Genomic DNA, 25,381 nt, shown 5'->3' on the forward strand with positions numbered 1-25,381 from the left:
AATGAAGTGATATATACAAAGTGAGAGAGAGAGAGAGAGAGGGAGGGAAAAGGGTGATTAAGAGAGAGAGAGAGAGAAATTAAGATGGAACGAAAGTGAGAAGAAAAGAGGAAGAAAGAGTGAAATAAAAATAGGGGCAGAAAGATATGAAGAGGCAAAAAGATAAAGACAGAAAAGAAGAGAAAAAGAGTAGATAATTGATAAAGACCCAAAGAGAGAGGCAAAAAGAAAGGAGAAAAACAAGAGAGAGAAGACAAAGAGAAATACTGAAAGATAAAGAAAATAAGACATATAAATAAATTGAGAAAGACAGAAAGGAGAGAAAGAAAGAGGGAAAGAAAAGAGTGAAATAGAGAAAGAAAGAGAGACAAAGAGAAAGAGGGATGGAAAAGAGAGATAGCGAAAAAAAGATAAATAAATTAAAAAATAAGATAAAGACAAGAATGAATGAAAGAGAAAAAAGACAGAAAGAAAGACAGAGATAATATAACGTTACGGTATTCCCAACACGGGTGATAACCGGGAAACAGAATAAATCGTCTATTGTAATTCCTTGCCATTCGCTATCCTTTTGACATGGTTCTACATGCTGGATCTCCGTGAGAAATTGTGAATGTGTTATTTATTTATTTTTCTCCTACTTCATACATGTGTTAAGGCAAACTAATCCCAGAACTAGTTTTATAGCAGTTCAAAGCGTTCTCAAAGCGTTCGTTTTGCCTTTCCTCGGGCGTCAGGACGACCTCAAAAGAAAATGAAGAAGCAGGAGATAAATTTCAATTTTTTTAGAGCCCGCTGTCATGCTCCGTTCAAGAAAAGCTTAATTGATGGATTTTTATTTCCCACGGTGAAAAACGAGTTAGTGCAATAAAACGATTGTTGTTTATTGCATTTCTGATATTGGCCGAAAGAAAAAAACAAAACTGGAAAAATGTTCTTCTTCTGTGCTATTCTTTTTTATAGGTTTTTTTATTTCACTGTTGCTGGTTGGGTATTTTGATAAGCGTTACACAATCCCTAGTGAGAGCATCAGAAGAATTGGTTGCTAGACAGTCACAGGGCACACAGAGACAGACAACTCACTCGCTCACTCGCACCTAGGGACAATTTGAACCGGCCAGTTAACCTGACATGCATGTTTTTGGAATGTGGGAGGAAACCGGAGTGCTCGAATGAAACCCATGCATGCACAGGGAGAATCTCTCCTTTAGAGCTATTTTACAATTAAAATTACCGTAAAATCCGGACTATAGAGCGCACCTGATTATAATATGCAAAAAAGGGGGGGGGGGCTTTACTCCGCCGGGTGGAGTTAAAGAGCCTCATGGCATGAAGAAGAAAAGATCTCCTCAGTCTGTCCATGGTACAAGACTTTGACAGCAGTCTGTCGCTGAAGCTGCTCTTCTGTCTGGAGATAATGCTGTGTAGTGGATGTGATGAATTGTCCATGATTGACCGCAGCTTTTTCAGTGCCCGTCTCTCAGCTACTGTTGTCAGGCTGTCCAGCTCTGTGCCCACAACAGAGCTCGCTTTCCTCACCAGTTTATTGAGACGAGAGGCATCCTTCTTCTTGACGCTGCCTCCCCAACACGCTGCCGCATAGAAGAGAGCTTTTTGCAGATGTTGAAGGACGCCAGCCTTCTGAGGAAGTAAAGTCGGCTTTGACCTTTCCTACATAGAGCTTCTGTGTTGGCAGTCCAGTCCAGTTTATTGTCCAGCTGCACACCCAGGTATTTGTAGGTCTGGAAAAATTCTACACATTCTCCTTTGATGGTTACAGGAACCGGGTGAGTTCTAGTTCTCCTGAAGTCCACCACCATCTCCCTGGTCTTGGTGGTGTTCAGGTGAAGGTGGTTTGGGTCTCTCCATTGGACAAAGTCCTGAATCAATATATGACATATTCGTCTAATCTCGAATATTTTTCACATTCGCAAGTATATTTTTTCTCTCCACCACCGTTTCTGAGCTCCCTTGACTGAGATGTCAAGGAAATGGTACGGGAAACGCTAGTCTCTTATTGTTATCCCTGCATAATCCTCCAAGTGACACACTTCACTCAACACAGGAAGACCCTTGACGGCCTCATTCGAAAGTCTGCCTCCTCGCAGCTGCTTATCAAAATTCTAAGAGCCGACACCCCGAGGGTAATTAGGCAAACGAGACAAAGCACAGAATGAACCCAGGGGGATTTCTCCAGCAAAGACGTAATAGCGCAAAATAAAAAAAAATTCTTCCTGAGCATCCATCTAATCTCCCTCTCTGTAGTTTATTTCTGATTGTCTTCCCCGTTTGAGTCCTGCGCGCTTAGTCACTATAATGATCCGGATAATTTCAAGCAATAAAGGCGCTGTGTGAGAGATGACTGGTTTACAGTCAGACTGAGCTTATGAGCTGTGTCACTTAGTTTCATGCAGTCATGGGCAAACTACGGCCAGCGGGTCAAATGTGGTCGATTCAGCCTTTGAATTTGTAATCATGTTGTAAAAAAGTACAGTAATCCCTCATTAGTTTGCACTCCGGTTCTCGCTGGTGCACTGCTTCACGGATTTTGAATTGAATTGTTTATACTGTTATAGATATCAACATATCATGCAAGGTGTTTTGAGCAGAAAGCACACAGCAAATGCTGTCATGAGGCGCAGACTTCTATGTGTGTGTGTATGTTGGGTGGGCGCGACTGTGATAAGCTGGTGTACGCTTTCAGTCAAAGAGCAGGGCAGGGGCACAAGTGAACGGTTTAAAACCCACAATATAAAGGTGTTAGAATGGCCAAGCCATAGTCCACGCCTTAATCCTGTAGAGCAGGGGTGGCGAACACGTGGCTCAAGAGCCAATAAGAATGCGGCTCTTTGCCTCATCATATTTTCTATATACTTTGGCTCTTTGCCTTGTTCCATGTATAGTTTTTTTTTGTGTGTATTGAGGGTGGACATTTTCCTTGAAATCAACACAAGAACAATACTTGTTGTATTGTAAGGAGAGGAGTGTTTTGTTGTGTTTATGCTTCTCCGGACACATAACTGACTGCCAATCATCTGCGTAGGTTACGTCTCATCTCATCTCATCTCATCAGCCGTACCGCTTATCCTCATCTAATGCGGGGAAATTAAGTAAACATTTCATGAGCGTGCAGACTGTTACCCTCATGGTCAAAATGGCAAAATACAAAGTGAAACGGAAATAGTGTTATGTGTTATGTTATGTGTTATGGGAAATAATATGTTTTTAATTGTGTGTGTTTGTGTGCGTCTGTCTGTCATGGCAGGTCAGTGTGTGGTGTGGTTTGACTCTCACAGTTAAAAATTTCGGCTCTTTGAGTCAAACTTGTTTGCCACCCCTGCTGTAGAGCATTAGTGGAAATATTTGATAAATTCTGTGTACAAACAATCGTCATCAGCGAAGCGGCTGGGAATCCCCTCCTCTGTATCAATCTCCCAGAAAGAGTCAGAAATGTTTATGTGGTCTTGACTCTAGCCACCTACCACTAGGGAGATATGGCTCCGGTATATATATATAATACAAACGATCGTCATTAAACCTTAAGGGACTTGAGCTGTTTTTTTTCAAGTAAAAATGGGGAAATATTTCTGTTTCAAGATGTGCTAAACGTATAGAGACATAACCATGAGATTGCAGCATTCGAGGTTGTACAAAGTCATAACTCGAAGGGGGCCAATTATATTCCAACACATACTTTTCCCCTAAGGCAAAAAATGTTGAATCAATATGCTTTCTTTTCACAATTGTGTCTCACATGTTGTTGCTTCTTAGAAAATATGTTGAGTTTTTTATCAATAAGTTTGGTGCCTGAAATACGGCCATATGTCACAAAGGTCTTGGGAGGGAGGATTGGGGGAGGGGTAATACTTTCAAAAGGCACTGTATGCATGTAATCCCAAATCCTAATCGTTCTCACAACATGTTGTGACCCCCATGGAATGTGAGGAAGCGGTGAAGGAAAATCATCGCCGCCTGCACTTTGCAGGAGCAATAACAATCTGAGAGCACATCGCAGACAAACAGCCGTTCTCGAGTCGAGTGTCCCCAAGTGTCGGCCACCCACTCGATCCCATCAACGGTCCAAAGTGCAAACTCGGTTAAGCAGAAATGTGCCTGTCCCTGCTAACAACGCTGAGTCTGTCAAACATGTCAGAAGTTTTAGGGAAATGGTAAAAAAAACGAAACAAGTATCGGACAGGTCATCTCGCTGCGTGGCAATTATATACAGTGGAACCTCGGTTTTCGAACGCCTCTCATTTCGAACAAATCGGAGTCCGACCAAAATTTTTTAGAAATTCTTGCTTCGATCGCCGGTAATGCGTGAGTGCGTACGCTAGGGTGCGATGCTGAGCGGTGTACGCGTGTTTTAGCCCCTTATTATGCCTCCAAAGAAAGTCAGTGCAAGCAGCAAAGTTGCTACAGGTGAAAAAAAGAAAAGTAGTGCGTACAACTATTGCATTTAAGAAAGAAATAATAGCAAAATATGAAGGAGTTGTGCGAGTGTCTGATCTTGCTAGGGAATACAGCATGGCTAAATGTACGATCAGTACGATATTAAAGAATAAGGAGGCTGTGAAATCTAGTGATGTGGCAAAGGGAGTGAGTGCTATAAGCAAGCAACGGCCGCAAGTTTTGGAAGAGGTTGAAAAACGTTTGATGATTTTTCTCTCCCCACCGTCCACCTGCGCCTTCTGCTGACCACCGAAAAGGTAGTACAGTGGAACCTCAGTTTTCGAACGCCTCTCAGTTCGAAAAAATTGGTTCTCGACCCAAAATTTTGAGAAATTCTTGCTTCGCTTTTCGTTCAAAAAAATCGGAGTTCGAACGCCGGTACGCTAGGGTGCGATGCTGAGCAGCGTACGGGTGTAGATTGTGTAGATTGCCCCCACCCCTCGTGAAGAACTGTTATGACGTGCGTGTGCACTTCTATACGCTTTTAATATCGGTGAACGGAGTGTTTTAGCCCCTAATTATGCCTCCGAAGAAGGTCGGTGCAAGCAGCAAGTTGCTACAGGTGAAAAAAGAAGAGTAGTGCGTACAACTATTGCATTTAAGAAAGAATTAATAGCAAAATGAAGAAGGTGTGCGAGTTTCCCTTCTTTCGAGGGAATAGAGCATGGCTTCTGCAGACCACCACAAAGGTAAGAAATCCTATTTATAATTATTTTCTTTATCCTTTAACCGCTCACCACTTTTTGTGGAGACCCGGGTGCTAAATGACGTGTAAACGACCTGATTTTTTTATTTTTACACGTTCATGTTAGCGTAATCTTTTGTACGGAAGATTACGATAACGCGAACGTACGATTAGCCTGGGTTAGCTTTACGTTAAACATTCAAGGTAAACATTCAGGGTGTTGGAACGGATTAAAACGATTTACATTATTTTAAATGGGAAAAATGCTTTCGGTGATCGAACAAATCGGTTTTCGAACAGGGTTCTGGAACGGATTATGGTCGAGAACCGAGGTTCCACTGTAGAAAGGTTTAACTATTTAGTATGATTTTAGAGAAAGGGTGGACCAACTACAGCCCACAAGCCTTATTGGGCCCGCCCTGTTTTTTTTAATTGGCCCACTGAAGACATCATCTTTAAATTATAGTGTTCATACACCTTTTCATGTCCTAACTCAAGCACCTTTTAAGACTTTTAAAGCCAGTTTCCCAATTTTTACAGTACTAAAAAAATTCCAGTGTAAATCACGAATTTTCCATAAGCGATTTTTAATCTTGCGTGGGCATTTATTAAGAAATATCATAATTAGTAAATAGCCAGTGTAATTGTTTTGTTTTTTGAGAAAAATCTCTACTCGTATAGGTGTTCGCTAAAAATGATAAATACAATGATAAGTATGTAGCTTACATTTTCAGTTGCAGGAAGGACTGGGAAACCTTCATTTTTTGCATTGTTCATAATAAATGTCCATATTTGATTCATAATCCTTGTACTTATACACATTTCATATTGCCAGTTTAAGTGTCACATCCATAGAGAGCGATTAAGCGTCATAGGACAATGCTATACAAACTAACGCCAGCTGCAGTTAATCACGAGGGGAAAATAATTTAAATGGCGAAACGAAGCCACCAGGGAGAACATTGTAGGTGTCATTTCTAGCAGACTTGTTGAGAAACAAGGCAACAAGTTCAAGCATTTACAAGCACTTCACCCAAAATTCAGTCACTTTCAATCACATCATAAAAAGTCAAGAATTTAAGGATTTCAAGCACCTATAAGAACCCTAAAAAAAGTACTAAAACTTAGAATTAAAATGCTTTTTTGTTGCCACTCTTGTCTAGTGTCCACAAAATGTATTTTTCGTAAAACATTGATTTTGCATTGTGTACATTCAAATAATGTAAAATGTATTTTAAATCACGTCTTTATTTTCTTTATCAAATGTTTTTCTTACCAAACAGCATGCTTAAGAAAAATCGTTTGCATTTTTTAATGCATATGAAAACATTCTGTGCTTAAAAAGGGGCCACAATATATAACTTTGAGTCTTTTAAAACCAATTTGGTGAAAGAAAACCTATTAATAGACGAATATGAACTGAAATACAATATTTACATATGAAATAGCTGAGGTCCAGCAAATTTCTGAAGAGGGGATTGACGTTTTACACTGGAAAAGAACAGTGACCAAATGATGAGAATGCTGTACCACAGTCAGATCAGTTGGCTTTTCTTGCTACCTCTAACTATGGAAGCCAGTGCTATCTGTTTCATGTGGGGGAGCAAACCCTTACCTAAAAACTGGCCTTGGAAAGGGATGGGCGACGCCAAGCTGTACTTGTCCAAGACACACAACGGGGAAGTGCTTCCCCTACGACCCTGGCAGTTAAGGTATCCAAGAACCGTGATATGTATATTTTTTCATAAATCTGTTTAGACAATTTCCTCGTACGTAACTTACCAGGAGCATGGGATTAAAGTATAAATGGATGGATACAATTGTGGTATGTCGCCAGAAAATAAAATGGAAATATTTCAGAGAAACCAATAAAAATACATTTGTTCATTTCAATAAATAAGCCGTTTGCCTGTATCATTCATCTCTGTAATACAAGTCCAGAGTGTTTTGCAGCAACAAAACAGGATGAGGAAAAATGTGACTGCACATGTTTTGCTCTGTGCCATGCTATAGCACGCTAAATATATTATATAGACTGTTATATACACTGTATATAGATTATATAGTAGGTCATGCACAGTGTATGTATAGGGTTCCTACTTTGCAGAAATTCACTTAACACGGTAGGTTATGGAACAGATTAACCACGAAAAACAAGGGAATACTGTGAAAATACACACCTCTTAAATTCAACCAGGGTCTAGAATGGATTGTGTGTTTGCATTACATTAAACATTTCACGACACGACACTGCTGCTCTCTACAGTTGCAGGTTTCATTGCTGGCTCAACCGTTCCATAGATAGCTTCTCAACTCCATGGAGGTGGTAAAAGGTGATTTAGTGGCCAATTAACGCTGCTCATTTTGTCGTCTCTCCCTTCTGTGTGCTGTCTCAACCAAATAGCGAGGAGGGGGCAAGACTATAAGCAGAGAGGAAAAGATGGATGGATATAATTTGCCAGCCACAGTTCTTTGTGGTTTTTTTGTGCCTCTCAGGATGTAGAAGTGGTTTATTTCTATTTCTGACAGTGGCTGAGACTAGCCCTCTTTTTATGGCTGACGCGCTGAGAAATAAAACCATGCACTCTTCCAGGTATAATCAGAAAAGCCAAGGTGCAAACATAGGCAAACACACACCGCCTATCACTAGCCTACAAAAAACATCACTTTCTGTAAGGATCACACGGTCATTCTAGCCCTGAAATACTTGAGATCAAGCGAGGATGCTCCGTCCACCTTTTCCATGGCCAAATTCAAAGACTTTTTAAGGATCTTCAAAGCACAATTTCCAATGGATCTAGTACCATTAAAATAAGAAATCGAGCGAAAATCAGTCTTGTAGCCCTATTTGAGGTCACAGAGCACTGCCTGAAGGAAAAAGAACCAGAAATTTGATGAATCCTAAGCCAAATATTAGACAGACAGCTATCATTTACTGAAGGGGACCTACTGTTGAAAACCTAGTTGCTGCCTTCTCACTTTGGTTTGTGTTGTATAAAATGTTCTTGTTTCTCTTGTAGTAAATTCTTCCAAAGTTAAACTTATGTGTGAACTAAGGTATTGTACAGGGTTCATACACCCTTTTCATGCATTTTTAAGGACTTTTAAAGCCAATTTTCCAATTTCTTTAATACCATTAAAATGAATAAATCCGGTGTTGATCTACATGTCATATTTTTATCTTGACTGTGCATTTATTAAGGCAGAGGATTTTTTTTCCATCTTGAGTAAATTGCGAATATATTTGTTTGAGATAAATCCCACCCATTGTGAAGTTAGATCTTTTTTTGTTTTGTTTACCTTGCAGCATGTCGTGCATGGATTTGTTCCACATTTTAGCCATTTTTTGTATTTTCTGTTTTCTCTCCATCGGGTGCAACATTTAAGGGATAATGACACTTCACATAACATGCAAACTAATAACAGCTGCCGTTGATCACAAGTAAAGTAGAAACGCAATGGTAAAGCGAAGCCACCAGAGAGCAATGTTAGCGTAATTTTTACGCGGACTTGTTTTATTTTTTACAATGTAATGCGTCGTCGATTGAGTCGGACTTCTAAGATACATTGCAACAATTTTAATCATCCAAGCTCATTATCCAAAAGTCAAACACCTTTCAAACCTTGAAAACACGAATAGGAATTCAAGAAATGTTTAAGTATTTTGAGGCACCCGTACAAACCCTGAGGAAGGGAGACGAGCCCACCCGCCCACTGCCCAAAGATGGCTGGGATTGGCACCAGCACTCCAGCGACCCTACTGAGGAGAAGCGGTGCAGATAATGGATGGATGGATTAACCGACTTGAAATATGCGCACTTGCACTACACATTCACTGTGAAGCTCTGCTTATTTTCCAAATCCTTCAATTTCTGGTCCTACAGTTGGGTGCTATTTTAGCACCTATTTGATTAAAGCCCCCGCATGCTCGTCACTGTAAAGGGCCCCCGCCTCAGCGTTTAGGTGACTGCTGCAAGGCAGCAGTGATTCGTGTGTTGGGCATTGAGTGGTGAATGTACAGACATCTGTGACAAGTCAACCTTTTCTTTTCAAAGCCGTGTGGAACTTTATCTTGCATACATCAAACATTAAGTTATGGCTCAAATTCAACTATTATTTTTTTCTTTTAGGAGGGTGGTTTCAAACATGAAGCACGCAAGCCAGATTCAATCCCATGGCAGGCCTGATCCGAGACAGTGCTGAGAGAAGGGCTAGAGAAAAATAGGATGCCGTTTTAAATACGCCCACTTGATTTTGCCAAAGCCAGGCGCTATTCCAAAGCAACTGTGGCTGTATTTTACTGTCTCTATTTCTTTCTTTCTTTCTTTCTATTTTCTTTCTTTATCTCTCTTGTTCCCTTAAACTCATTTTTTTCTATTTCTCTATATTTTTTCCTCAATTACTTGCCCTTTGTATTTCTGTCTTTCCTGTGTTGTGGAATGTGGATAATAACTAATGATAAGTATGTAGGCATCTGGTGAAGGTCGTGGGATGACGTTGTTGCAAGAGGTCACAAGCTGATATGCTGAAGGAGCCGGGACCTTCACGAGATATCTTAACTTTATTTGAGAACACTATAAAAGCCAATGTTGAATGTCTTGCAACAACGTCATCCCACGACCTTCACCAGATGCCTACATACTTATCATTAGTTATCATCCACATTCCACAACAGCTTCCGATTGTGTTGTATGGTGCAGAGACTTGGAGCCTGAACGCAGATTTGAGAAGGAAATTAAATGTTTTTGAGATGAAGTGTTTAAGGAGTGTGTTAGGAGTGACAAGATTGGATAGAACTGGAGTAGAAGTGGAACTGAGCAAGCGTGTGGATAAGAGAGTACTTGGTTGGTTTGGACACATGGAGAGAATGGATGAGGAGCGAATGTTGAGGACGATCTACAGAGAAGAAGTAAATGGAAGGAGACCAAGAGGAAGGCCGCGATTGATGTAGATGGATGGTGTTATGAGTGCACTGCAGGAAAGAGGTCTGAATGTAGTGGAAGCTAGACCTCTTGCAACAACATCATCCCATGACCTTCACCAGATGCCTACATACCTATCATTAGTTATTATCCACATTCCACAACACCTGCTCTATCATTGTTTTCTCTTTTCCATTTTTGTTTGTAAGTCTCTCTTTCTTTCTGTCTCTCTTTCTCCGTCTCTTTCTCCAGCCCTCAATCCTCACAAGTAGGAGAGGATCATGGAGCAAATGTAAACGGTCTGCATTTTCAAGTCAATGAAGACCTCCTAAAGTGCTTTACAATGTGCTTCACACTTTCCCTTTTACACACACCAACTAACCGATAGCGACGTCAGCCATGCAGGGCAACTACCTGCTCATCAGGGGCATTAGGGATTCAGTGGCTTGCTCAAGGACACTGACATATAACACGGAGGAGCCGGGAATCGAACCTGCGACCTCTAGAACTCAAGACAAGCGCTTTAACTCCTGAGCTAATGCCGCCCCAAACAGATCCAGCAGAACAATGATCCAAAACTAACACCAGCAAGTCCACTTTTGGATGGCTCACAATATACAAAATCTACGTTCTGGAGTTGCCAAGTCAAAATCCTGATATAAATCCAATTGAGATGCTGTGGAGTCACCTTGAACGGGCATTTCAGGCTAGAAAACACTCTAATATGGCAGATTTAAAACAATTTTGCAAAGAAGAGTGAGCCAAAACTTCTCCACAGCGATGTTAAAGACTCGTTACCAATTTTTGTAAACGTTTTATATCTGTTATTGATGCTAAAGGTGGCCCAGCTCGCAGGTTCAGGGGACAATTACTTTTCCACATAGGTTGATTTTTTGGGGTCTTAAAAATTGGAATCAACATTTTAAAGCTGCATTTTGTATTCCCTTGGGATTTCTCTGTGTGATATTAGTTGGTTTGATGATCTGAAACGTTTGTGAGTGATGAATATGCAAAAAACACAGATCAGAAAGAGGGCAAATCCTTTTTCATGGCACTGTGTATTACAAATAAGCACTATAAGTCATATGATAAACGGCAAATTCACGTTGCTATCCCCACGTCAGAATGGATCATTGTCGTATCCCGATGGGCTACTGTATTTGTATATTTTTGTATGTCTCAGCATTGTTTGCACAGCTGTCACCGGTTGTTATGACAACAGAAATGGGACACCTACATTACATGAAGACATTCTTTTCACGTGTCATATCTGTCTTGCTGCTTGGCCCGCAACACACTTGGTTCGGAAGTAAGGAATTGCATAAACCATCAATAATTGTATTTACACATTTCAGGAAGTAGGGCTTCGCAGTAAATCATACTAAATTGATTAATTTTCCATTCTAAAAAGACAATCTGAAAACGCTTTCAGTCAAGAAGTAGAGGGAACGAATTTGAGTTTAAAGTGTCGCTCTAAGTTGTCATAGTAATTAACATTTTGTTGTACAATGACTTATCTAAATTGAGATTTGAGAAATAACCAAATTCCTCAATTCTAATACCAACCAATTCCAGGACATATGCAGTTGATAGTATTGACTGACATCAGTGCCAAACATGCGGCACCTGGGCCGGATTAAGCACGCCAAGGGATTGAGTCTGGCCCACGAGACAACGCCCGAGAGAAGCACAGGAGAAAAACGAACTGAACTTTGAAATGTGACCACTTGATGTTGCCAAAGCCAGGTGTACCTCGTAAAGAATCTCTCCCTCTCTCTCTCTCTCTCTCTGGTCTATACTAAATAATCCGTTCTTCTAGAAATTTAAGTTTTAAACTAGCCAACCAAACACATTATGCAAGTATCTGGAGAATCTAATTCTAAACCTGACAGTGAAGCAGACATGTCAACAGCTATTCCAACATATTGCATGGCCCATGTTCCACATAGCGGTTTTAAACATGCCATTACTCGATGCTTAATATGCAACAAACTGTGCTTCATTCTATAAACAAGACTCCTCGTTAGCTGGACTTCTCTTACCCAATAATATGAACATCATTACTGCTTCAATGCTTCAGCCCGCTGCGGTACTTGAATGTTACAGCCAGCCCGTATATGACAAATGTAAGCAAGCAGACGCCAAAGGCCATCAAGACAGCGAGGGAGAGGCTGAGCATGTCCCTCTGGGGGCTCATTTGTTTCCAGGCTTTTCACTTGACGAAACTTCAGCATTGGAAATAATCAAGATCACAAAGCGTGAGGATACAGCAGAACGACTAACGGTGGGTCCCTAAAGCTCAGCGACATCATTTACTCCGTGTACTCTGTGGCTCACAAAAGCAGCCAGCAATTACAGCAACGTTATGAGGACTATTACTCTACAATCTTCATATGCATTTCATTTCAGGGGAAGAAAATGTAGACTCTATGTGCAGTTGTGCATATTCAACAAAATGTAAACATACCATGGTAGAGATTGCCTTTGTGAATTATTGAAAGGATTCAACTAAACATGTTGGTTCTCTGATGGCCTTTATGCTTATTTTGCTTCTTACTGTGACTTAGAGGAAAACAAAAAATAAATGGTGTCCATGTCGAGGAGTGAAACTTTATACCAGGCATGCAAATGGGTCGGTGGTTTTAGAGGTGAGAAGGGTGTGGAGAAGATATCTACATGTACACTGTAGAACCCCACAAAATATAAATATGTTTATTACCTCGGCTGAATTTAGCCTCCAGTCGCTTACAAGAAAGCAGGTTAAATTTAGCTCGGCTTAGTTACTGTGGTGATTTATTCTCTACTAGCCTTCTCCCAACAAGGGTAACAGTTAGGCTAGGATGATCCCAAAAGATACATAGAGCACTTCTACTGTCTCACGTGTGAAAAATAAATGGTTTTAAAACATTTTCATGGGCTTTCTTACTATATTGTATTATTTTTACCACCATACATTAAATTTTACATGTAAGCTATATTGTATTGCTATTTCATTAAACTCTTGACTGCATGCTTGCAACAGATGTTTTATAGCCATGTGTTTCAAGTCAAGTCAAATTTATTTATATAGCCCTTAATCACAAAAATGTCTCAAAGGACTGCACAGGATTACAATTACAAAATTACACAATTACCTGATCTTAAACCAGCATGCGGGCAAGGAACAACTCAAAAACCTCAGTGTGATAAACCTTGAGAAAGGACCTCACATGTGGTAATCCCCCTTCCAGGATTGACCAGGGTGAATTACAATTAGCATTACTGTACACAGAATAGTAAACATTAGGTAAGATGTTGAAGATGTCCGGAAAGAGCATGACACCAACGACGCCCCCAGCCTGTAAACTAGTCCAGAAAGTCTATGACGGCCACGACGCTGCTTCCCATCTCTGCCAGCTGGTAAATGCAGGGGTTGACATGCTGCAGGTCAGACGCTGGTCCGCTGACTCATCTCAAATCATCCTTCTCCTTTGTTAACTTTTAATGTTATGTTAATTAAGAATGCTGTCAAATGGCCATCAGATCTTTGATGAATATGTGTATTAAAGCTTTTTGAGATTCAAAACAGTGAATTTCTCCAAAAGTTGCGATATTTCCATGCTTGTAAGGTGACCCCGCCTTAGGATGTTTTCTCTTCACCGTGTGGAATAGGATGTTTTGTTCTAACCGCTCGTTAACACATTTTCCGTACTTTACAATATCAACAACAAATTATTTCGCGTGCCCAAAAATGGTACAAAATTTATACTCATACATACGCATTGTTTGTGCGAGTGACTGTGCAAATAACATGCGCCATTATTCTCTAAGATACCTCTTTGCTAATCTTTGCTAGTCAACGTCAAAAAAGATGCCTGCTATTGGTTGGTGTCACGGCATCATAAAGATACCGATATGCTATTGGCTGAACTTCTTCCCCAGAGCCTTTTTTTTACATTCAGTTCAAAATCTCGTGTGCTTAAAAGTCTCTACAAGTATTTTTTGTTTGCTACGGGTCCCAGGACTTGCAGTGATGCCAAATGGAAAAGCAAAAACATAACAATATAAACTAAAGTTGTGATTGTTAATAATCACGAATAAGGAATTAATTAAAGCAACAACATGTTTTAAGGGCATGACAATCCTCCCAAGTGAAAGCTTCGAAAAATTGTTCAACTTTATTCTGCTGTTTCTTCCCGTTTTGCATCCACCCAACAACTCCAACAGCTGAAGTCGCATCACACCAAAAGTACATCAAATTTAAATTTTTCTTAATATATGCTTTTATTTTTTGGAAGTTATTTATTTATAAATATACAGTATAGATATAATAAATTAAAGAAGTACTACTATCTACAATTTTGTTTCTAAAGTTTAATATGTACAGGGTTTGTAAACCCTTTTCAAGGCCAATTTTAAGCTCTTTTAACGACTTTCAAAGGCAATTTTCAAATTTCACCAGCACCATTAAAATAAGAAATACTGTGTGAATCAGGTATTTTGCAAAGCCACAAATCTATCTGCGATTTATATATGCAGTTTTTAATCCTGTGTGTAGATTGATCAAATTATGTTTCTAGCTTTTGATTAATTCCCAAATATATTTATTTCTGAGACAGATCTTTCTCCATATTGGTGTTGGGTAATATTTAACTTACATTTTCTGTTGCAGGATGTTCTTCCTATCAGACAATATAACTGGGAAATGCTACATTGAATTTTTGTATGGCCCATAATGAATGTACATAATTGCTACGAAATTGTTGTACTTATTTTATAGTGCCCTATTTAGGTGTACCATGCACCTGTCCTCGTGGGGGTGACCCCTAGAGGGCAATTATCCTTCATGGGCAATGGCAAAGTGAAGCCAGCGGAGCGCAGTGTCAGCGTCATTTTTAAGCATACTTGTTGAGAAACATGGCAACAATTTCAATCATTAACAAGCACTTCACCCAGAATTCAAACACTTTCCAATACTTGAAAACATAACATTAAAATTCAAGCATTTTTAAGGATTTCAAGCACCTTTATGAACCCTTTATGTATAAAGAATACACCTAAGGTGCCGGGGTTTTTGAGACCAATTAGCTTATTAACATAGCTTTCTATTCCTGGCAGTACAGCAATTTACTTTGCTATTGTCACTTCGGGACTCATTGATGTCATAGCTTAAGAGTCAACTGTATTTTATCAGCGTAAACAAAATATTTACCCTTGAAGAAGATCTCAGTCAGAATAGCAAGCCACTATAACCAAGCACAAGCGCAGCCAGAAACAACAGAGAAAAGTCAGGACTGAACGGCCAATGACTGCGACAAAGTAGAATCTCTTATTTACAATCATGACACCCCAAACTCATCAATGTTGAGTATCGACAACGAGTCGCGGGAAAAATCCTGCCGTTCACACATACGCTCAATCAATGAGCTAATTTCAATGCACAGCGGGCGCCTATACAATGCTATTGATTTATTGCCGAGATATTGCTACACCCACAAGAAAACGGAGGCCTGAGGTGGGCAAGATAAAATAGACAATGTGCTGCCCGTTGAGTTTGGCATTTAAATTATACCTGCTATAGAAAAGTACAGCAATTCAAATTAGCTGCATTACCAAAGCTCACACAATGGTGAGAAAGGGCTAGGTTTCTTACATGCTAAAATTCTAAACAGATGATTCCAAATAATGGCATGGATACAAACGTCCTTTTAGAATTCATTTAAAAATAACAAAAAAGACAAAACAAATAAACCCAGTTAGAAAGTCAAATTCCTTTGCAAGTTGAAATACGTATATGAGAAAAGTTAAATGCATTCCACAGTAAAGCTTTGGGATACAGTAACATGACGTTTTCACGATATGGTGTGGAACATGACCTTTTCTCCACTATAAGACATCTATAGCTGATTATTTTGCGTTCCCTTTAATATATGCAGTGTGAGTGTGTATGTAGTTACATCTCTTAGACACTTGCCTGCCATTGGTCAACATCATATAAAATTGTTTTGTGTCACAGCATCATGAAAATGCCACTATGCCATTGGCTGGATTATCTCCCATAAAATATTTTATTTTAAATTAGTTCAGAATATCTTTTGAATCCTAAAAACGTTGTGAGTTGTCAGAACAATTTGGTGTCTTTACACTGCATTTATTTGCTATGCAATGATGCAAAATGGAATCGGAAAAAAATGCTAACTATGGAAATGAAGTTTGTGAATATTAAAAACATGAAAAACGCACAGGAATCCCTACCCTCTTTAAGTTACATCAGGATGATTATTAAAAATAAGAGAAAATTAGAAAAAAAACAATGTTTTAGGGGTATGACAATCCTTGCAAGTGGAATTTTAAAATCAATTTAATTTGAATTCACTGTCACAGTCTCCTCTCACTCTCTGCATCCATCGCTACTACACTTAATCGGCACGAGTTACATCCCACTAAAGATAAATAAAGCTTAGTTTCCTGTATTTTCAGGTAGAGGCAAAAGAGAAAACAGTCTCCATGATGGTGAAAACAAACTCACTTTGAACAATAAACTCAGACAACACATCTGCTGGGTTATCCAAATGGCTGACAATGTATAAGATTAGGAGGCACCCATATTGTTGAAAAAGTTACAAAATCATGGTAATTAGCCTCATGACAGCTTTAGTTTTGATGCAGCTGGCAAAAGCAATAGAATGACTACGGTCCATTTGCTCTGCGGCAGCAATGAAACTATCCTGCGGGCGTTATTTCAGCACCACGGAGAGAGCCTTAGACGCTTGGCTGGTTCTCTGCCCCTCCCCAGGCTTCCTGCAGCATCTGCCGGTTGTCCTCACAAACTATAGCAATGATTCAAACCCGTTGGCCACTGCAGCATGGGTAAAGTCCACGGCAGCGGATGGTAAACGCAAACATTCTCATACAGGGCCTTTAAAGGTAATCCCAAATTCTTAAACATGTCAAATGTGAGGTAAAGTACATCGTTTTTGCATATATAGATATATTGTCGTATTTTTTGATTATTTTCCGAGATAAGGCAGTTTGAAGATGGCGTGTCTTGTTTTTGTCATCCTGAGCTGTGACACCCTCGGAGAAACACCAGCACCCTAGCAAGCCAGTTGCCATATTGGTTAATGTGTTAATTAATCAAAGTGGTTACGAGTATTTTAAGACAAGTTCTCGTAGTTTTTGTCAAAAATGCCTAGGCGTTGTGCAGGTCAATGCAGTAATGGTACAACAAAGGGTGAGCAGCCAAAAACGAGCTAACTAGCATAAAAAACACATGGAAAGCATCCAGTAAGGGGCTAACGGGACCAAAACTATTATTAACAGCAACACACAGCGAAAAACACTATTGAAAAGCCATAATCGCCGGCCTCCAAGCAGAAATTAGTTGTATGAAATCACTCTTCACTATAATCAATGCCTGTTTCAGTGCTGGCCTCACATGATGTGTTTTGAAAGTGTTGTGTTTCTCCAATGACATCCCAGCTCTACCCCAAACAAGACAGATGGGTAATCTTTGAGAATATATTTCTCGAGTCCCCAGACACGTGGATTGTTTTGCAACATATTTGCATAACTTTGGGGAGGAACACTGAACGTTCTGTGCCTAATTGAAAAAAGAAATCTGTTTGGGAATACCTTTAAATACTTATAGGCACTTTTATGCTACCTGTCATCGTTCTGAAAGGTCTGGTCCCCCAGCAGGAGGTCCCTGAAGCGATAGCGTGGTGGAAGAGGAGGCACTTCAGTATCCACTTCAGCCATCTTGAGAGCCGAAATATCCAGAATAACACCGGAGTTGCTGCTGTTGTTCCTTTGCAGGCTCTCAGCGGGGGGCCTGCTGGATGAGCAAAGTACAGATTACTGGCAAGCCTGTTGTTGCACAAAAACGTTTTTTTACCATACAATATACAGCGTACTTGTGTTTTGACACTGTTTTTTTAATGATTTTGTGGATTTAAAAATTGTCCAACCATCCATTACTGGTTATTCTCGTGAGGTACCTTACCTACACCCAAGGTTTACCATCCTTTTTTAAAATGAGACTGTCACTAATCCTTAAAATACAAATTGAAAAAATAAAGTTATTACTATATTTGTACAGTGTTATCAATAGTATTACCAGGTTGTAATTGTTATAAGTATGATTAAAAATAGGCTTAGTCAAACAACAAAACATCTGCCTAGTATACAGGCCCTGAATGGTTTACATTTATAAATTAAAAGCTGATTCTAAAAGCAATTTTGTGAGTCTGAACTGTGTATTTAAAGAAATTAATTGTGTCAATGGTTTCTTGTGGCAGTTAGAAATCGATTTCTAGGAAAATCACAATGACACATTACTGGTGAGCTATTATCAGAACTGGTCTGCAAGCTACTCAGGGGTTTTCAAACAACTACCTGTGCCCGCGGAAACCATGTCAGGCACCCCTGCTTCAGAGAGAGATTTAAAAACACAATTAGTTTGTCAGGTTGGCAAAGTCCATTAAGTTGCAGGTCAGAGATGATTCAATTAGTAAATTACATGGATGTAATCCTAATTGAATGCACCAAAAATATAAGAACATTGTACTTTACAGAATATAAGTCTTAGACCAAATATTCACAATTGGTTAGGTAGAAAAACACATGTAAAAGTTGTATTTCTGCAGCTAGTGTAACAATGTAGCATAACTATTCAAAAGGATGAGACAATCTTTTGGCGCAAACAAAGGTAATTTTTGGCATCAAAGAGATTTAACTAGATTTTCACAGAGAACAAAACTATTTTTTCTGCGTGTGATAGGAAGCTAGATTCTGGTATAGAAGATGACACAAGTTTCAAGTATAGAAAAATACAGTTTGTGTGTGTGAAAATACTGTAATCCCTCGTTTATCACAGTTAATGTGGACCAGAATCCCACGATATGCAGAAATCTGTAAGTAGGCCCCCTCCAGCTCCTTCTCAGAGCAATAGTCGACTGGGGATAATGGATCACGGCCACGCTGCTACTGCTCATTTTAGACATACAAAACAAGCCTCCATGCATGTCACAAATGTGCTCCCTTGGCTCCAATTTCCAGAAATAGTTGACTGGGAATAATGGATTGTGGCCAAAACAGTGCAGTTCATTTAAGGCAGGCATTGGTACATTTTAGTGAGCCAAACTGAAGAAAAAAATGTGCTCTGACTGCCGCTGCTCTTAACAATAGTCGACTGGGGATAACGGTTCTTTACCAAAACCTTGCATTTCATTTTAGGTGGGCCAAAATAGCACACTTCCTGACAAAATACCTTCTGCAGGTCCAAATCTCAGCATTGTGTGATTGGGATATTGAATTATGGCTGATGAGTGCAGTTCACTTTTTGGTGGACAGAAAGGGAAAAAAGAGACGCCAAGCCCGACAAGAATGCACTCTGCCGACCCCCACTCGCTGCAATATTCAATTGTGACAATGAATCGCAGAATATTTTTAACTGAGACCGTTAAGTACGAAGCATAAAGTAGTGGATTACTTTACATATATATTTTCAATGTATAAATCATTTCATATAATAGGTCGCAAAAGAATTTAACTCATAGTCCCGAAACTATGGTGCAAAGTCAACCGTAGTTATATCCTCAGAGTTGTTCGGTGGAAAAATGCAAGAAAAGCAAATGCTATAACACATTTATACCATGGTTTGCTGCCATATTTTGAAACTATTAGGAACTCCTTGAAAATTACCTGTCACCATGGGAACTCGAAGATCGGCGTGGAGGGCTCATTGCTGCCTCTTGTGGACCATTCGGGAATGACGCACCAGGGTGAAAAACAGGAAAAGATTGTTAGAAAAGTACTTTATATCACAGACACTTTCAAGCCATTTATTCAGGTTTTGTCTGCCCAGGCCTCGCTAAACCTATTTTACAAATGGCTTTACATGCCCAGCCACGAGATTTATTCGTCTGAGCACTTTGTTTGGAATCCTCCCAATTCCTAGACGGTGGGAACAACAGGTTCGGTAATACATTACAACTTTGTGTTCTAAGTGGCCGTCACGGTAAAACGTGGGAAGCTTTGAGTGGGCTTAATGGCACCCGGAGACAGGTGAAGAGGGGTGGGTGGACATCACGGTAAGTTGGATGCTTTATTTAGGGAGAGTGCAATTATATAAGAATATATACATGCCGGTGAACAGAGAATTGACTGTTGTGTTTTCAAGGAAATAACAGACGTACTATAGCAGGGATTACTGTACATGTCTAATGGTAGATTTGCAAACTGTGTATTGGGGTAACAAAGCCAACTAAAGCAAGAGGTGGAAAAACCAGGCATTATGCGACTGGTTCCAGAAAACACACACAAAAAAAAAATGATAAAAGAAGATATGGAAATTACCTATTGCGAAACTTGCCTTACTTGTATTATGGATGAGAAAAGCCTTTGAAATTCGAGGCTAACTTGCTAACTACTATTTCACCGGCCCACTTTGATGGGAACAAAATATTTCTGTAGCAATTTTTCATCTGCACTGCACGTTTACCTGGGGACTCTTCATAAGCACTGCTCGATTGAATTCTGTACACAGAGAATTGAACACAAAAGGTTTTTTTCATAGTTTTGTCTGCATATTTCGAACAGTGATTGCTCTGAGGAACCTGGTAAGTCTTTTCTTTAATAGACCTGCAGCACCTGCCAGTATCCGGCCAAAGATGTAGTGGCCAGGGTAAGAGAAGTATTTTTTATACCCTCTAGACTAGGCAGAGAGCAGCCAATGATGTTCTGGGCCGTGTTGATGTAAAGTTCTCCTGCCTGCTGCAGTGTACCCAGCTAACACACTGTGATGTCACACTCCAATATGCTTTCCACGGTGACTCTGTGCACAGACATTCCAAACTTTTGGAAGGAGGTTGTCCAGATTCTGAATTAAGTCAATTTAACTTTATTTGTGGCATACAAGGGAAGTCAAAAATATGTTCTTGGTGTCTGAATGGAATGGGGTTGGGGGAGTGCTGGAGACTGACATCTTGCTTATCCCCATGTTTTTTTCTTCCTTTGTTTGTTAAAGTAGCATGAAAATGTTGAATGTAAGAAAAGGCCTGTTTTAAGTACAGTCCAAAGGACAAGTCAAACCTCAAGAAAGATGAAAAAAAGAATAATCCATTTTAGCGCATATAAGAAATGCACGTGCATCATGATCAAACTGACTGCATTGATGACACAAGCCAGGAGGTGGCAGCAGCAAGTAAAAGGGTTTCAGATTCCCTACAGTTACTCAAAACAGCAAAAAATAATCTTAGACAAGTATTTTAGTCTATAGTTGCTTTCTTTTGAAGCAAGACAAATTCTTAATGTCAAGTCATGTTTATTTGTATAGCCCTTAATCACAAAGAGTCTCAAAGGGCTGCACAGACCACATATTATTGCAAACCACAGATTATTATTACACCATGCCCTGATCTAAAACATACATGAGGGCATGGAAAAACTCAAAAACTTCAACATGAGGAAAATAAAGAAACTGCACTTGAGGTAATCCCCCTTCCAGGATGACCAGGCTGCAATAGATGTTGCAATAACAAAGAATGCATAAATAAACTGCCCCAATGAACGCATCAGATAAATGTTTTGGTAAAAATTTGAAATTTCCAGTTTTAATCAAGCACATGTTGTATTTGTAATATTCTGGAGACAGATTGTTCTTTTGCCGTAAAAAAAATAGAGTGCACGATATAATCTACCGCTATTTAATGTCAAAAAGTTTTGCATGGATGTTACATACAGATATAAAAGCAGTCTGGTGGTTTTGGTCAAGTTTGAAATAATATAATATAATATAATAGATTTAATTTTAACATCGTTGATGATAATGTTGTGTACGTTGTATACAACAAAAATAGACATGAATGTCCAGAATATATATATATATATATATATATATATATATATATATATATGTAACAGGATATTTATAACCTGAAAATAAGATGAAAACAAAGAAAATTTGGTTAGGTAAATTTACAAGGTATTGCTTATAGAGTGCCCTAAGTTGTATGTATATTATAAAATTACACTAACAGCAACATTGTGCAAAAGTGAGATTAAATAAATAAAATAAGTATTCGTCATTCTTAAGCCGACTTCTTGAGAATCATTGCAACAATTCCCAGCATTAACAAGCACTTCAACTGAAATTCAGAACATTAAAATTCAAGCGTTTTCAAGGATTTCAATCACCCGTAACAACCCTGATCAAACTGCATTTGACATGACAACAAACCAAAACAAAATAAGGGATTCCGTTACCATTTGGCAACAATAAGCCCCTTTAAGGGTGATGCGTTTAAGACACTAAGACACATTTGGAAAACTATTATTCAGAAGCACAATATCAAATGTAATATTTCCCATGACCTTAAAAAGTAAAAAAACAGACAGAAAAAATGACCATTTCAGAAAATAACAACAACTGTATACAGCAAATAAAAAACAACAAGAGGCCAATTAGTTTACAAAGTTACAACGTAGAAGATCATGTTTTTGCTTCATTTACCTGCCTGCGTCTCCGTCCTTAATCGCGGTCCCATCAGTGTAAACTTGATCTCCGGCGTTGTCTCCCTTCCAGTGGGTTAGTCCCCCCACCTTTACCGTGACAACACCGAAACATTTCTTCCCAAATAAACGCCACTTAAAACCCGCAGACCCCCCAGAGGTCAAGAACTGTCCTACAGAGTTTGCGTAACGTGAAGGCAGCACGTCTTGCTCAAGCTAGGCGACTGCATTTAGCAGTCAAATCGTTCAATTTGACTTCGAAGGTGTGTTGTGACAAAAAGTAGTCCGTGTCCCTTATCTCTGATTGGTTGACTCGCTTTTCCTAAAAAGATTTACAACACACCTGACGGCTAATTTGAATATCAATCCGCCAGCCCGACCCAGCTTCGCGCCATTGCGGTGTCACTAACGTGTCCCTTAGCAACAACTTTGTTAGCTAGTTGACGAACTTCAGTTCAAAATCATTCTCTAGACGAATTCTGTTCTGTTTGTCTCTTAGCGAGACTCAAAAAAGCGACGCCATTTGTTGTCGACTAGCTAAACACGCATGCGGTGCCAAGGCTGGCGAGAATATGCTGTTGTCAGCATCAGCATCTTTTTCTTTGGAGGACGAGGAAAAGGGAGGAAAGGAGGGGAGGAAGCCGATCAACCTGGAGGCACCGGTGGACGTCACGCCATCTATCGGCCAGATGGTGAGTATATATACAGGGTTGGGTAGGGTTACTTTAACTGGATTACTTTCAATTACTTTTAGATTACTCCAATACCAAATATGCTAATAAAAGACAAAATAAACTAAATATGAATAAAATTATGACTCACAACACGTGGTAAGCTTTCTCTCCTGGCTTTGATCTCCGGCAAAACTAACATAAAATGCGACAGAAACAAAATGAAAATTAACAACATCATTTTTGCCGTTCCATGTATTCCGTTACTCCCCAAGCCTGCACAAAATTTAGTAATTTCTTTTGTCTTTTATTAGCATATTTGGTATTGGAGTAATCCAAAAGTAATTAAAAATAATCCAGTTAAAGTAACCCTACCCAACCCTATATATATATATATATATATATATATATATATATATATATATATATATATATATGTATGTATATGTGTTATTAGTGGAATCAAAGTTGTACCAAAAATATATGTTATAACACACATATATATATATATAAAATTTCCATCCATCTGCACCGCTTATCCTGAGTAGAGTCGCGGGGGTGCTGGAGCCCATCCCAGCTGTCTTAGGGCATCGGGCAGGGGAGACCCTGAACTGGTTGCCAGCCAGTCGCAGGGCACACAGAGACAGACAACTCACTCGCTCCTTCACACCTAGGGACAATTTGGACTGGCCAATTAACCCAACATGCAGGTTATTAGAAAGTGAGAGGAAACCGGAGAGTCAGGGGTAAACCCACGCATGCAGGGGAGGAACGTGCAAACTCGGCACAGGAAGGCTGGTAACTGGATTTGAACCCATGACCTCAGAACTGTGCTACAGACGCGCTTACCATTCAGCTGCTGTGCCTATCTATCTATACACGCACACACAGACACACACACAGCCGTTTTTGGTTGGGTGTGCCGTGGCCTTGAAAAGTTGAAAGTAGAATATTTTCTCTATTAAGTAAGTTCAAAATGCTAAACTGTGTTCAAATAGCCTTTATGCTTTGTTCTCCACTGTGCCTGCTTTCAACTTACTTACTTACTGTTTGGGGCAGAGCACATTAGGGTAAAGGAATGGGGGCTGGGCAGAGTCCTGAAGAGTAACGTCCTGCTCGTACTAAAGGGTTTTTGTTTTGTTCTTATTTGTTAGTGCAGCATGAAAATGGAGAAAGTAAGGAAAGGTGCGCTTCAAGTAGAGTCCACACGCCAACCCAAACCCCAAGAAAGATGAAGAAAGTAAGAGTTTGCACTAACATTACTAATGAGCTGATTGGGGCTGCATTAATGACATAAACCAGGAGATTGGGGCAGAGAGTATCAATTAACCCTCCTGTCGTTCTCAGGTCAAAATGACCCGCCGCTGTGTTGTTAAAAATCACTCAAAAAAATCTCCTTGAATTATTTTTTAAATTTACTCGATAAGTTATGACTTTTCCGGGATTGGTACCAACAGTAGAAAACAAAATGTTGTTTTAATTCACGTTTCCATGCAAGCGTATTCAAACATTACAAAAATGTTCCTTAAGATCAGGACAACGCGAGGGGTAAATACAGTGATAACTGCATTGATGAGCGGTCCCGGGAGGCAAAACTGTGCCTCACTTGTACCATGGTAATATAAGATTAAACTTTCACGATCCCTTAAGAAATCTTAATGCATTCATCAAACACTTTATTATACAGTTCATGGATCTCTTGGTTGTCGGGGCACCACTTCCAATGGTATGATCAGGAAAGATTGAATTTTTTGAAATGTAGTAAGAAACAATTTTGTCTCATTATTCAGATAGACTCAAAAGGTTAGATTTTTGCTGAGCCAAGATATTCAGGCATCCCCTGAGTGGAAGATCACAAACTGTTTAAAGTTAACTCATAATATCCAGGCCAAAGCTCACAAGACAGAAAATGGAAAATCCCTACACTTCGTGGGCAGAAGCAGAAAAAAAAGTAGAAGCCGGAAAAAGAGCGGAGCATCTAACAAGCCGCTTTTTTGATGCCGTCAAACGTAATTTCTTTCTATAAAAAACTCATGTATGACATCATAATTGCTTAATACTGAATTTAACTTTGTGAATTTTTTCACTCGGTGTTCCGTTTGCCATATCGCAGATTTTTTTTAAATTAATTCTGTGAATTTATGCCAACATCGCTGAAT

At 39.5% G+C, this 25,381-nt stretch overlaps 1 protein-coding gene across 1 annotated transcript in view; it reads right to left on the minus strand.

Moving 5' to 3' along the window:
* The window catches only part of LOC148366045 (potassium channel subfamily T member 1-like), a 118,935-nt gene that overhangs the window by 91,423 nt on the left and 2,131 nt on the right, over positions 1-25,381 (minus strand). The window contains exons 2-3 of the mRNA XM_088336461.1: positions 19,744-19,792; positions 17,705-17,875 (exon numbers count right to left, since the gene is read on the minus strand). Coding sequence (XP_088192587.1) covers positions 17,705-17,875; positions 19,744-19,792 — 220 coding nt within the window. The remainder of the gene's footprint in view (positions 1-17,704; positions 17,876-19,743; positions 19,793-25,381) is intronic.

Source organism: Urocampus carinirostris, chromosome 5 (genome assembly GCF_059441175.1).
Source record: "Urocampus carinirostris isolate Australia breed hairy pipefish chromosome 5, RoL_Ucar_1.0, whole genome shotgun sequence".
NCBI classification, from domain to species: domain Eukaryota; kingdom Metazoa; phylum Chordata; class Actinopteri; order Syngnathiformes; family Syngnathidae; genus Urocampus; species Urocampus carinirostris.